The 14,640-nt window shown below is 43.2% G+C and overlaps 1 protein-coding gene across 8 annotated transcripts in view; it reads right to left on the reverse strand.

The window, feature by feature from the left end:
* LOC124010572 (protocadherin-19-like) overlaps window positions 1-14,640 on the reverse strand; it is an 82,621-nt gene that overhangs the window by 35,114 nt on the left and 32,867 nt on the right. For 7 of the 8 annotated variants that reach the window (XM_046323165.1, XM_046323164.1, XM_046323162.1 and 4 more), the window contains exon 3: window positions 1,543-1,598. The exons of the other annotated variant lie outside the window; for it this stretch is intronic. In XM_046323165.1, the coding sequence (XP_046179121.1) occupies window positions 1,543-1,598 (56 nt within the window). The remainder of the gene's footprint in view (window positions 1-1,542; window positions 1,599-14,640) is intronic. 8 annotated transcript variants of the gene reach the window in all.

A 14,640-nucleotide genomic window follows, 5' to 3' on the forward strand; every position in this document is an offset into this window, starting at 1 on the left:
TAAATCCTGTTTTTTAATAATTTAAATGTATGTAATTATATACCTATTGATTAATTAAGAATATCAGACGTAAATGCCTCATGAACCCTGTCCCTCAGCTTTAGAGCAAACCAAGAGTTGGAGACTGCCATTGTGTTTTTCAAATAACAGAGTGGGCTTTTAAAACGCCTTGCAATTACACTCTACTGTTCAACAATCAGATGATAATCAAGCATTCCAGGAAGGAAAGGAATATAGAAAATGCTATGAGCATGTACGTATGTGCACAGATTGAATCTGTCTTGTTTGGGGCTTAAAGTCAATCAACAGCTTCATAGTGTATGCATGATTTCCGTTCATTTGATTGCCGCCCCACTGGAACAAATTGTGCTATACAAACAAGACTGCTATTGAGGGAGGAGGTGAATGTATACATCAAGAACCTCACGTAGGAGAAGAGAGGAGAATGGAGGAGAAGAGAAAAAATATAAGAGAAGGAATGAGAAGAGACATAAAGAAAGAAAAAAAACAGTAGCAACAGCAGTTCCCAGCTTTCCTTTGAGAGGGTTGCCTGGGAAAGGGGGAGAGAGAGAGGTACTGCAGTGACGGTAAAGCTGGCTTTACCTCTCTCTGATGTTATCAGTGTAATTGCACCTGTCCCAGACTACAGGCCCACAGGCTCCTAGGGGATAGCTTTGTAGTGTGCTGCAGAGGCCCCTCGCTTAAATGTGCTTTTGTTTACATAAACATAGGGATTTTTGGGGGAGTAAAATTGCCATAATGGCTTTTCAAAAAGCCGGGGACGGCCTCAAACAAAGGGAGGTTGGAATGTTCAGCAGCTGCAGGTAAAAAGTGAGAAATTATAGGCCTGGCCACAACAACAAAAAAAGAAATTGCTGCAGGGCGTTATTAGAGTTGTCTACACTACCCCGCCGGAACCACGAGCTCACCGTATATCCTGCTTCAGGTGGAATCAGGAATGCACCATTAGTCCCATACCCCATACCTTTATATCCTGCTCAATGTTCTCAAAATGGGCGACTCAAATGAACTTAATTATTGGTACTTTGGTATTAGTTTTGAGTTAGTATTGAGCTGATGTAAAAAAAATAATTTAAAAAACACACTGAGATCCAACTGTGCTACGAACCTCTTGCATTATTGAAATCACATTCCCGGCCAAAATTCTATTTGATTTCTTTCAATCTTATTCACGATGTATAAGTCGTTTTACGAGCCGTGTTTTAGCAGGAGTTTTTCATATTGCTCGACGTGTCTTGATTTTGGTTTTTATGGGAATGGATGGAATTATTCATGATCATGTTAAAATATGTGCTTTGAAGACACAGACTTGAAGAAATGTACCTAATATAGTAGTGAGGGATCATTTTAGAGTCTAATTCCAAATGAGATTATTGACTGTGTGAATTTGTAGTGAATACACAGAACAAACACGGGTTTTCACAACATGCACACTCATGCATTTGCAGCCCATAGCATATGACAATTACGGATCACAACGGGTGACAGCGGAAAATATCAAATTGCCTAATCAAGACATACCTTTTGATAAGATGTGCTCGGCTGTTCACATAGCTGGAGTCGATATAATTATCCGTCTGTAACAGAAGATTGGGGGAAGAGGGGGAAGAGGGGGAGGAAAGTAGAGAAAAAAAACAGAAGAGATGCATTTAATTTCGTAGGGAAACAAATAATGTTACAACGGTAATTGCCTTTCAATAGAAATGTTATTTTACATAAAGTGAGCGAGCCTCAGCTTTCAAAGGTGGAAGCCATTCTCTTTCAAAGTACCTACACAGAGACAAGAAGAGAGAGAGAAAGAGAGAGAGGGCCGGCTAGGAGCTGAGAGAACTAAGGAGAGTGCTGCAGTGAGGAGAGACACTCCTCAGTCCTCTCCATCCCTCCATCAGACCAAAGTCACAAAAATGTGATCATTAGGGATGACAGTGCATCATGCAGAGATAAAATGACGGAGGGAAGGAAGAAAAGTTTTCCCTTTTCTCCTCTCCAAATCTCTCTCTTTTCTCCTCTCCAAATCTCTCTCTTTTCTCCTCTCCAAATCTCTCTCTTTTCTCCTCTCCAAATCTCTCTCTTTTCTCCTCTCCAAATCTCTCTCTTTTCTCCTCTCCAAATCTCTCTCTTTTCTCCTCTCCAAATCTCTCTCTTTTCTCCTCTCCAAATCTCTCTCTTTTCTCCTCTCCAAATCTCTCTCTTTCTCCTCTCCAAATCTCTCTCTTTTCTCCTCTCCAAATTTCTCTCTTTTCTCCTCTCCAAATCTCTCTTTTCTCCTCTCCAAATCTCTCTTTTTCTCCTCTCCAAATCTCTCTCTTTTCTCCTCTCCAAATCTCTCTCTTTTCTCCTCTCCAAATCTCTCTCTTTTCTCCTCTCCAAATCTCTCTCTTTTCTCCTCTCCAAATCTCTCTCTTTTCTCCTCTCCAAATCTCTCTCTTTTCTCCTCTCCAAATCTCTCTCTTTTCTCCTCTCCAAATCTCTCCCTTTTCTCCTCTCCAAATCTCTCTCTTTTCTCCTCTCCAAATCTCTCTCTTTTCTCCTCTCCAAATCTCTCTCTTTTCTCCTCTCCAAATCTCTCTCTTTTCTCCTCTCCAAATCTCTCTCTTTTCTCCTCAACTTTTTTGAGAAGATCTGAATCTATAAATTCGAAATAAATAAAAGTGTAAGAGGAGAAGAAGAAATTGAGAGCGTACCAGGGGGAATCTTAACTTTTAGCAATTGCAGATTAAAAACAAGCATGGAGGAATCTGCATACGATGGATCTCTGACCCACATAGTTCAAAGGCATTGTGCATCATTCTTGGAGAGGGGTGTTATGACAGGGGAGAGAAGGTACATTTGAGACGTCCCCTCGTGTCTGGCGAGCCTCTACTCAGTCAAAGGCATTGTGCATCATTCTTGGAGAGGGGTGTTATGACAGGGGAGAGAAGGTACATTTGAGACGTCCCCTCGTGTCTGGTGAGCATCTACTCAGTCAAAGGCATCCTGTATTCAACATAAAAAATAAAATCCCCCAACATTTATAGAAAGACTGTTATAGTATGTTAGACAGGGGAGTGACAGGGGAGAGAGGGGACATTGAACAGGTAGTCCCTTGTGCCTGGCCAACATCCACTCACGCCCAGATAACATGTCAAGAGGGTATCAAAGGCACTCTCAAAGGACTTCCCCAGCCTGCCCATGAAAACTCCATGATCCGACCCTTTCAACATACTTTGATGCAGGTGTTTTCCTGTGGGAAGAGGGAGAAAAGGACATCACTCCTTTTAAATTCCACTTTCATAGACTCATGATGTGCTATCTCAGAAAAAGGATAAGGGATCGAGGGATAGTCAATGGCTCACATCCAATGAGGAAGTGTTTCCTCTGACAAAAGAGTCACCCCTATGATAAGAGACGTTAATGCAGGCGGTGGCACGAACTCACTGATTATCAAAGGAGGGACAATATTTGCCAGCTCGGTCCTGCTGTTCGGGGGAACGGGGAGCTGTGTGCGACGGTGAGGCAGTGAGGCAGTGAGGCAGTGAGGCAGGGTGACCAAATGCATTTGTATAAAAAAATGTAGCTTGTTAACTGGCGATGGTGTTGGCTTTTTTGAAAAGTGAAACCCTTCCCCAATCCCCACCCTATTTTTTCCAACCTGTGTAGGTTGAGGCAGAAACCAAAATGCAAAAACCACAATATAAAAGTTAGAGAGAGATAGAGATATTGATGCTTTTTATTGAGACATCCTGATTTAAACACCCTATGAAACACCCGCCCACCCCCCCCTCATTAAAAAGGCAAGAGTGTGTGAGAGAGAGGGGAAGGAGAGGCAGGAGACGGGAATGTAGATGCAACACTAGCCCTTGTGTTCTTGTATGTTGATGTGGCTTTTAAAAGGCACTACACAAGAGCAAGGAGGTAGGCTGGTCTCAGAGCAAAATGTATTATATTTTACTCAAATCTGTTTTAGTAGTTCAATTTGTATGATACGTTAAGTTACATTATTTGACCTGTTTAGTATGACATATACAGTATTACATTTGACTCCTTTAGTGTGATATGTTACATTTGGTATGTTTACATAAGACAGAGTTACTTTTTTGTAAGATATGGAAGCTCTGATACGGAAGCTCTGCTTCTAGCTCCTAAGCAACTTGGCAGTATTTCATTTTTTAATCAATTTCAGTTTTGCGTGAATGCTGCCATCAATCCACGGTTTCTGATTGGGGAAGGTTTTAATAGTCGCCGTGGGTACAACATCACCGATGCACTTGCTAATAAACTCGCTCACCGAATCAGCGTATACATCAATGTTGAACAGACTTTAGCACGGGCGTTTCCTGTTTTAGTTTCTCTCTATAGGCTGGGAGCAACAAAATGGAGTCGTGGTCAGATTTGCCGAAAGGAGGGCGAGTGACGGCTTTGTATGCCTCGCGGAAGTTAGAGTAATAATGATACAGAATGCTACCAGCCTGGGTTGTGCATTCGATATGCTGATAAACTTTAGAGAGCCTTGTTTAATCCCCAGCTACAATAAATGCAGGCTCAAGATATGTAGTTTCCAGTTTACATAGAGTCCAAGGAAGTTCTTTCAGGGCCTTCGAGGTGTCTGCTTTGGGGGGGGGGGATTATCTTGGTAGATAATGCGGTTGGCATTTGATTGTAAAGAATTCTAGGTCAGGTGAACAACATGACTTGAGTTCCTGTATGTTGTTATGATCACACCATGACTCATTAATCATAAGGCATACACCCCCGCCCTTCTTCTTACCAGAGAGATGTTTGTTTCTGTCTGCACGATGTGTGAAGAAACCAGATGGCTGTACCGACTCTGATGACGTATCCCGAGTGAGCCATGTTTTCGTGAAACAGAGAATGTTGCAATCTATGTTTCTCTGGAAGGCAACCCTTGCTTGGATTTTGTCTACCTTGTCAAGAGACTGGACATTGGCGAGTAGTATACTTGGGAGTATACTTGGGAGAGGTATACTCCCAAGTAGGTATATATCTACGGTATATATCTACGGAGCCAGACCATAAGACTGCTCCGTCTGCTCCTTCTGAGGCGCCGTTGCTTTGGGTCGCCTGTTGGGATCCGATCCGTTGTCCTGTTTGGTGGACCAAACAGAGGAACCACTTCGGGAAAGTCGTATTCCTGGTCATAATGTTGGTAAGTTGACGTGGCTCTTATATCCAATAGTTCCTCCCGGCTGTATGTAATAAGACTTAACATTTCCTGGGGTAACAGTGTAAGAAATAACAACATTAAAAAGCAAAATACTAGCCGGCTTCCACCCGGTTACGCAATCCTGCACCTTAGAGGCTGCTGCCCTATATACTGTACATAGACTTGGAATTCCTGGCCACTTTTAATAATGGAACTGTTGTCACTTTACTAATGTTTATACACTGTATTCTACTTGACTGTATTTTAGTCAATGCCACTCCGACATTGCTCAATCTAATATTTATGTATTTCTTAATTCCAATCTTTTAATTTTAGATTTGTGTGTATTGTTGTGAACTGTTAGATACTACTGCACTGCTGAAGGTAGGAACACAAGCATTTTGCTTCACCCACAATGACATCTGTTAATTATGTGTATGTCACCAACAAACGTTTATTTGGATTTGATTTAGAGCAAAAGCGAAAGCAGGGTGGTTGGTCGCGAATGTCTAGCGAAAGGTTGTGTGTTTAAATCTCATCACAGACAACTTTAGCATCTTTGCAACCACTTACTTACATTACTTACATTTGAACTACTTTTAATGTTAGCTAAGCCATCCTGTTACCTTAACCCTAACATTAACTGCTGACCTACAAAAGCAGTCCAACGCAACAAAGCAGTCGAACATAGCATATCATACTAAATGGGTGACCGGGCTACCTAAAGCAGTCAAAAGTTACATCATAATAAGCGGGTGACCGGGCTACCTACAGTGGCTTGCAAAAGTATTCACCCCCCTTGGCATTTTTCCTACTTTGTTGCCTTAGAACCTGGAATTAAAATAGAGTTTTTTTTTTTTGGGGGGGGGGGGGGGGGTTGTATCAGTTGATTTACACAACATGCCTACCACTTTGAAGATTCAAAATATGTTTTATTGGGAAACAAAAATGTTTGTTTTTTTAAATGAAAACTTGACCGCGCATAACTATTCACCCTCCCAAAGTCAATACTTTGTAGAGCCACCTTTTGCAGCAATTACAGCTGCAAGTCTCTTGGGGTAGGGTCTCTGTAAGCTTGGCACATCAAGCCACTGGGATGTTTGCCCATTCTTCAAGGCAAAAGTTCTCCTGCTCCTTCAAGTTGGATGGGTTCTGCTGGTGTACAGCAATCTTTAAGTCATACTACAGATTCTCAATTGGATTGAGGTCTGGGCTTTGACTAGGCCATTCCAAGACATTTAAAAATTTCCGTTTAAACCACTTGAGTGTTGCTTTAGCAGTATGATTAGGGTCATTGTCCTGCTGGAAGGTGAATCTCCGTCCCAGTCTCAAATCTCTGGAAGACTGAAACAGGTTTCCCTCAAGAATTTCCATGTCTTTAGCGCCATCCATCATCCCTTCAATTCTGACCAGTTTCCCAGTCCCTGTCGATGTAAAACATCCCCAGAGCATGATGCTGCCACCACCATGCTTCACTGTGGAGATGGTGCTCTCGGGGTGATGAGGGGTGTTGCGTTTGTGCCAGACATTGCGTTTTCCTTGATGGCCAAAAAGCTAAATTTTTGTGTCATCTGACCAGAGTACCTTTTTCAATATGTTTGGGGAGTCTCCCACATGCCTTTTGGCGAACACCGAACTTGTTCGCTTACTTTTTTCTTTAACCTCTTAGAAGCAAAGGCTTTTTTCTTGCTACTCTTCCGTAAAGCCCGGGTCTGTGGAGTGTACGGCTTAAAGTGGTCATATGGACAGATACTCCAATCTCTGTTGTAGGGCTTTGCAGCTGCTTCAGGGTCATCTTTGGTCTCTTTGTTGCCTTTCTGATTAATGCCCTCCTTGCCTGGTCCGTGAGTATTGGTGGGCTGCCCTCTCTTTGCAGGTTTGTTCTGGTGCCATATTCTTTCAATTTTATGGTGCTCTGTGGGATGTTCAAAGTTTCAGATTTTTTTTTATAACCCAACCCTGATCTGTACGTCTCCACAACCTTGTCTCTGACCTGTTTGGATAGCTCCTTGGTCTTCATGGTGCCGCTTAATTGGTTGTAGCCCTTGCTTAGTGGTGTTGCAGACTCTGGGGCCGTTCAGAACAGGTGTGTATATATACTGAGATCATGTGACACACACGTGGACTTTATTTAAGTAATTATGTGACTTCTGAAGGTAATTGGTTGCACCAGATCTTATTTAGGGTTTTCATAGCAAAGGGGGGTGAATACGTATGCACATTCCACTTTTCCAATTTTTTAGTTTTTTTTTAAACAACTTTTTTTTTCACTTCAATTTGGACTATTTTGTGCATGTCCGTTAATGAACTCTAAAGACAAATCCATTTAAATTACAGGATATAATGCAACAAATTATGAAAAACACCAAGGGGGGGGTGACTACTTTTTCAAGGCACTGTATTACATCGGTAGGCCTATGTAACATATCTTTCTAAATGAAGTGGTGTGGATTTTGGTCAAATATTATTAAGTTTTGCTTTGAGACCAGGTTGATGCGGACTTGATGTGGCCTTCCAGAGTCGTGTTTACCTCTGGAAAATAGCACCCTGGTATGGTCTTTGAAACAATGGAACAACATTTTAAACAGTGAAATTCTTACTTACGGTTACTTTTTCAACTATGCAGAGTTAAAGTGACTAGGCAACATGATAGGTAGTAAACAGTAGCAGCAGAGGGTAGCCATTTGATTAGCTATTTAGCAGTCTTGTTTTGCACTCTTACAGCTTGGGGGTAGAAGCTGTTTAGGGTCCTGTTGGTTTCAGAATTGGTACACTGATACCACTTGCTGTGCGGTAGCAGAGAGAACAGTCTATGGCTTGGGTGGGAAAAAGTCTTTGGTAATTGTTTCGGCCTTCATAGCATGGTTTAGAGGTCTTGGATGACAAGGAGCATGGGCCCAGGGACTCATCACCCTCTGTAGCGCCTTGTTGTCAGGTGCCAATTTTTGAGGATCTGAGGGGCCATGCCTCTCTTGAGGGAGAAGCGGTGCTGCCGTTCCCTCTTCACAACTGTGTGGGTGTGTGTGGAACATGTTATTAATTCCTTGGTGTTGAACCGAAGATGAAACGCATGCCCCACCAATGAACTTGAAACTCTTGACCCACTCCGCTACAGCCCCATGGATTGGGGCATGCTCGCCACTAAGTTTCCTGTAGTCCACGATTAGTTTCTTTGTCTTGCTGTTGTTGAGGGAGATGTTGTTGTCCTGGCAGTGCCAGGTCTCTGACACTGCCAGGTCTCTGACCACTGTTGTGTCATCAGCAAACTTGATGATGGTATTGGAGTCTTGTGCGGTAGTCATGGGTAAACAGGGAGTATAGGAGGGGACTAAGCACACACCCCTGAGGGGCCTGTGTTGATGGACAGTGTGGCAGATGTGTTGATGCCTACCATCACCGCCTGGAGGCGGCACATCAGGAGGTCCAGGATTCAGGACTTCCTGACGGGCAGCCCCCAGGCGGTGAGAGTAGCCCCTCATGGGTGTGTGCTTACTGTTTATTAATGCTAGGGAAATGCATGTCTGTGTTTGTTTTACTCTTTAGTAGACCTGCCATATTCTCTCCTAGCTTCAAGGACAAACACAATGCGATCAAAAATATAATAATGTCATCAGCTTTAGCAATGTACTGTACTATAGGTTAAAGAAGTATTGTTGAAATATCACGTTCCCCCCAACAACTTACATACCAGCTATACTGCAATGGTTGAATGTCAACATTTTGACAAATTAAAATGAGACCAATATAAATCAGAGACGTAATTGTGGTTGAAATATCACGTTCCCCCCAGCAATATAAGTAACAGTTGTTATTGTGGTTGAAATATGGTGTTTCCTCCACCCCCTCTGTCCAGTAGACTAGGCCTGCCAAAATACCTCAATCACTGACCAAATAAGGCCATTGTTTGTCATCTCACCTCCACACCGGCTAATTACATCCGTAACAAGATAATATTGTAATTAGCGACGACGGCGGGGCAGGCGGCCTCCTGATTGCATCGTCATCTCACAAATTTCAATCTTAATTCATTAAACCTTAACTCATTGTTATCAAGGAGATCATTTGTAAAAAGCTATTTTAATTAACATTTTATTAGCGGCCCTTAACTCATCTGTAATTATTGTTGATAGTTATTTTGTGGTTGGATGTGTATGCACTGTACATATACATATATTGTATCGTGTGGTTTTACTTGGTGGAGCGTGCCACCTGTGCTCCACTTTGGTCCCAGTGAGCACTCATTATAATGCCTGGATCACAGAAATATAATGAATGTATTATATTTCTATGGCCAGGATTTCCATCTAGCCCAGGCATTCAGTGAGAGGCTAATGAAAGTGCATGGCGGGAGTAGCAAGGGGGAAACTTAATATACATTTCCTGATGAATCTCACTTTGGCTCAAGCACTGTAATTGGTTTGGAATAGTAAGCTCAGCATTGAGTGTCGTCAGTCCCCCTGGGAGTAGCGATGGTGGGAGAATGATGCTTAGGCACTATACTGGTTTAGTAGTCTATACACTGGGCTACGTCATCAGGACTGCATTTCCCCAAATGCACTGCTCCATATTCACCACAGGTAATCCTATTGTAATCCCTTCAAGACACCCTAATGCCCCCTTATATTCTTGGTTTTCTGCCCTTATAATGGTTTGAAATACCATTCAACCGTTCAGTAGAGTAGCTTCAATGGACCTGTGCTCCGCCAAGGGACTCTAGTCATCAGTAAAATCAGAGCAGCAATAAAGCGAGCACATTTTCTCTATTATCACATAGTCAATGGCAATGAGCAAACACAAATCAGAAAAGGGCACAAACTTGCCTACTGCGTTCATGAGGAGGCACTCTGGAGAGGGCTTTTCTGAGGGAGAATATAGCCAGATAAATTAGCAGGGCGGCTTCCTGTAAAGAAATGCCCTCCGCCCCCCGTCAGCCTTTATCTATCTGACCAACTTTAAAAAGTGGAGGAGGAAATGTCGATATTTCTTGCGCTGAGATCGAGTTTCAGGCCGATGGAGGACGAGGAGAGACTTTCTTAACTATCGCTAGGCTACTGCAAATGGCTACTTAATCACGTTGGACAATGTGTTGTTGTGATCTGAGTGGCCCCAGTTTGACAGCCAGAGTCACTCTATCCCTATAATTATTGTTCCGTTTCATCTGGAGAAGAGGAGGAGAGGAGGATTAAAGCGCTTGGGGGAGTAAAAAAAGAAGATGGGTCGAATGAAAGTGGTGAACGAGGGAGGGTACAAGGGAGGGGGAGATAGGTGAGACTTCTCTTTCTACTCACCCTCTAGCCCCAGCCCGAAGGCCTCCCCTTTCCCCTTCTCTCTTCCTCCCTCTTTTTCTCCCATGAAAGGGGCACTAGTGGGATCCTCCTCGGTGACACTCTTTCTGCCGCAGCAGAGAGAGGAAAAGCAATCTTCTCGCTTAGTCTCTGCCATGAGATTTGATTTACCTTCCTACCTAGCGTGACAATAGGTATTCATTGTATATGGGAGTGGAGAGGGGCACCCAGTGTGTGATTGTTTGTGTGTGTGTAGGAGAGGACGGGTTGGGAGCAGACACAAGCACCAGGCAAGTTCTGGAGTTGTCGGGAAAATATAAGAAAAAAAGGAGAAGAAAATATTGACACAAAGTCACAATTTTGGTTTCTTTAAAAAAAATAACCGCCGTGGCCTGATATATCAACCAATACAAATCAACTTGCGTTTACAGAGGAGGGATGCAAAAAAGTAATTGACTAATTGAAGCGGCACGCTTAAAACTCAAATGATTAATTATCGTGCCCGTGTCCTTGTTTTCATTTTCCAAAGATAAAACTCCTATAAGTTTGCCGTTTTAAATCATTTAAGATTTAAACGACTACAACCTTCCACAGATGTAGTTGGGATGGAAGAAGTGAGTTAGTGGTGGTAGACAAAAACGTGTTTGGAAAAATAAGCACTGGGGAAAAAACAAGGTCTGGAAAGAGGAACTCAATGCCCGTCGTGGATGCAGGCCTCTAATCATGTTAAGTTGTTCTGCAGAAACACTCAGCCGAGGCTGTATCAATTAAGTCAGCCACACAGCCTCTGGCTACACCCTTCCCTCTGTAGGCTACTAAATATGAAAATAGTCCACAATATCATCAACATAGAAAAAACACAAAGTCCCACGATTAAAACAGACTGTATTTTCATGCCTGATTTGGTCTTTCACACTCTCAGTCTGCAGTCTTGAGTCATCTAGCGTGGCTTACTCATACGGTCCCTTGAGTCCTGGGAAGGAAATGTTACCCATAATGAGCCATGTTGTTTCTATACTCTTCCCCAGGAAGGGGTCAGATATTAGGGCTCAGTGAGCGAGAGGGAGGGAAGGGGGGGCAGCAGAGGGAAGGCTTACTGTCTGAAGAAGCATCTGTTTACACACGTAGGTATTCCTCCTTGTATAATGCTTCAGTGAAGCTGCAGAGGAGATACTGTGTGTGTGTGTGTGTGTGTGTGTGTGTGTGTGTGTGTGTGTGTGTGTGTGTGTGTGTGTGTGTGTGTGTGTGTGTGTGTGTGTGTGTGTGTGTGTGTGTGTGTGTGTGTGTGTGTGTGTGTGTGTGTGTGTGTGTGTGTGTGTGTGTGTGTGTGTGTGTGTGTGTGTCCTATCATCCCACACCCCGCTCTTGCACATTCCGATCGCGAATAGAAACGCTCACCCATAAGCCTCTCACACTCTCTCTGTCACGCACATCTTTCTCTCTTTCCAAAAAATGCTGCTCTGACAAACTCTGATTTGCATGCCTGTGCTGGTGCCCCCGCCACAACTGCTACTGCTAACACGGCCGCCACACCAGACCTGCCACTGTATAACCCACTTCTCTAACCAGCTCGGCTTCGCGCTGTGTGGCACTACCCATGACAGCACACCAGATCAGCACAGTACCTGCTAGGAGTGAGATTTATGCAGCATTTACCAACGGGGGAGACAATATCCCCACATTCACCACTCTCCTCTCCTATTTCCCAACACACACACACACACCTATAGAATGTCCTATAGATCCTCTACATCTGCTAGATTATAGATGTCCCTTTTCCCAGCCAGGAGGCTCAACCAGTAAAAATGGGTGGAAAAGCGCCCAAGGTACCACACCCATGGAACTAGTGGATGAGATTACACATTCCATTTCTGGAGCCCTCCCCACGATGAATACGAGGGTGTTGTTACCATTTAATATCAATGGGCACCCTGCAAACTCTAATTACGGCCGATCCGTGGGCACGTGTAAAGTTCCCGGCATCATTTCACTTTATCACCTGTCAATTCAGCCCCCAATTTGGAATCAAACTTATTATGAAAGTGAGTGACTTTTTGCGAGTAGTGAATGTAGTAACGGCGTTCTGAAAGCAGAGCTAAGAAATGCATTTTTCCCCATTCTTTGTGTCTGCAGGCACTGTGGTAGTGCTACTATGTTCACACAGAGGATGTGTCCCAAATGGCACTCTATTCCCTATATAGTGCACTACTTTTGACCTGGGCCCATAGGGCTCTGGCCATAAGTAATGCACTATGCATGGTGTAGGTTGCCATTTGGGTCACAAGCACAGATACATTAATAGCAGACAGAGTGAATCAAACGCGATCACACCACTGCCCTTGTCCACGTGTTGGTGTCGTCGGCATTGTTTGAACCCGACTATCCAACCCGTCCGCCGAGGGAGGAAACACAATGAAACAGTATATGTCAACACAATGCTCCTACTTCCTGAATCCAGTCTTTCTCTCGTTCAGTCTCTTTCTCTCCGCCTTCCCGTGTGAAACGGAACAAACATTTGCCCATTCTGTTCAGAAACAATTGCCATCTGCTTGTCTTAATAAACTGAGGAAAAGAAAAGACAACGGTGTGTGGATACATTTTGAGTACTTTTTTCCTGCCTTGGCATCTGTAGTTACAAAGAGCAAGAGGAGGAGGCTCTCGTGCCCTTGAGTTTTGAACCAGCAATAATGTAATAGCCTCAATAGCCAATCCCAGGCTATAACATCCCAGTCAGGCCCTTATAGGCACCATCTCCTTCGGCTCCATTTGTGTGCGAGTGAGTGGAGATGTGATTAATTATACATACATTAATAGCAACAGCATTCATAATTCATGAGGTCGTCAAACGTTAACGCTACTTTCCCTCCTTTTCCGTGTGATTAAAATATTTTAAATAATAGGCCCACGTCGAGATGTCTGTTGCTGCATTCTGGAGGACAGGGCTGAGAGCATTGGTTTTAGCCTGGTCTTGTTGTTGTTTTCTTACTAGAGAGGAGCATTGTTCAAGCCCACTGCTCCCGTTTCTAAAGTGTCAGTCAGAGAGAGTCGGAAAGGATCGGAATAGCACCTGTGTTGTGCTTTGTCAGTGTATCTGCCTTTGTGGTAAAATGCAAATGAGACCGAGACAATGTATCCACTGAGAGTAGTAGGCTATCAGTGTAACATCCCGCTCAGTAGATTCACACCACTGACACAGAGAGAAGGGAGTATGGGGAACTGTGGTTACATTTCACAACTGTGTGTGCCTGTTTGTGTATGTCAGTGTGTGCATTTTTTTTAAAGCTATCTGTCTACCCGTCTGTTTTGAGCGAAATCCTGAAGGAATGCGTCAAGATTAAGATTTGGGGTTTTCCATACTAAAAAGGGGAGGGAAAAACTCTTGGCTATCACATGCTAGCTTTTTCAAAGGGGTAAATAGGCTTACTTTCCTCTTAAGCCTGCGAAACCTAATCAAACTCAAATAGCAGGAACTTCCCCTGAGGCAGTCCCAGGGGATTTTCCTTAATTTGGATGTCAGGATTAAAAAAATAAAATAAAAAAAAACTTCATCCCAAACTGGGGAAGTCTGCTCGGATGTCAACTGGGACAGGTGGACATTTGCATCGAAATTCCCTGAACAGGCCCTGGAATTCCAGAAAGATCATTCAAAGAAAGTCGGAACATCTAATCAGAATGTCGAATCCACGCAGATTTCCTCAGTTCTCCATTCGTCCGGTGGTAGGCGTGAAACCGGTGTGGTTACTAACCATTTTAGCTTTCCAAGTTAATTAACCTAGTGAGGATTTTCGGAGGGCTTCGACTCAAATTGTGGATTTTCTCTGTTCACCAATGTAAAAGGGGAGAGGGGAGACTGTAATTTAATGTTCTTATCATTCCCACCGCTTTTGGTGAACATTACTTCCTTGTCACTAATCCCAAGTCTCAAATAGGAGCCCCTTTGCAGTATCTCTCCCACATTCTTAGGTCTAATAATCCTACATACTTAAAAGTGGAACTGGAAGTAGGCTGAGCTTTCATGATTAACACAGTCAGAAGACATTCAAACTGCTCCTTTACACTATAATGTAAATATACAGTAGAGTAGAAAAATACCTATTGTAGGATACAGTTGAACTAATACAGAATACTACCGTAAAACTTCAATGAAACACCAAGTATCAAATGGCATATATAATATAAAAATAGCATCAT

The sequence above is a fragment of the Oncorhynchus gorbuscha genome, linkage group LG23, assembly GCF_021184085.1.
Source record: "Oncorhynchus gorbuscha isolate QuinsamMale2020 ecotype Even-year linkage group LG23, OgorEven_v1.0, whole genome shotgun sequence".
In the NCBI taxonomy this organism is placed as follows: Eukaryota; Metazoa; Chordata; class Actinopteri; order Salmoniformes; family Salmonidae; genus Oncorhynchus; species Oncorhynchus gorbuscha.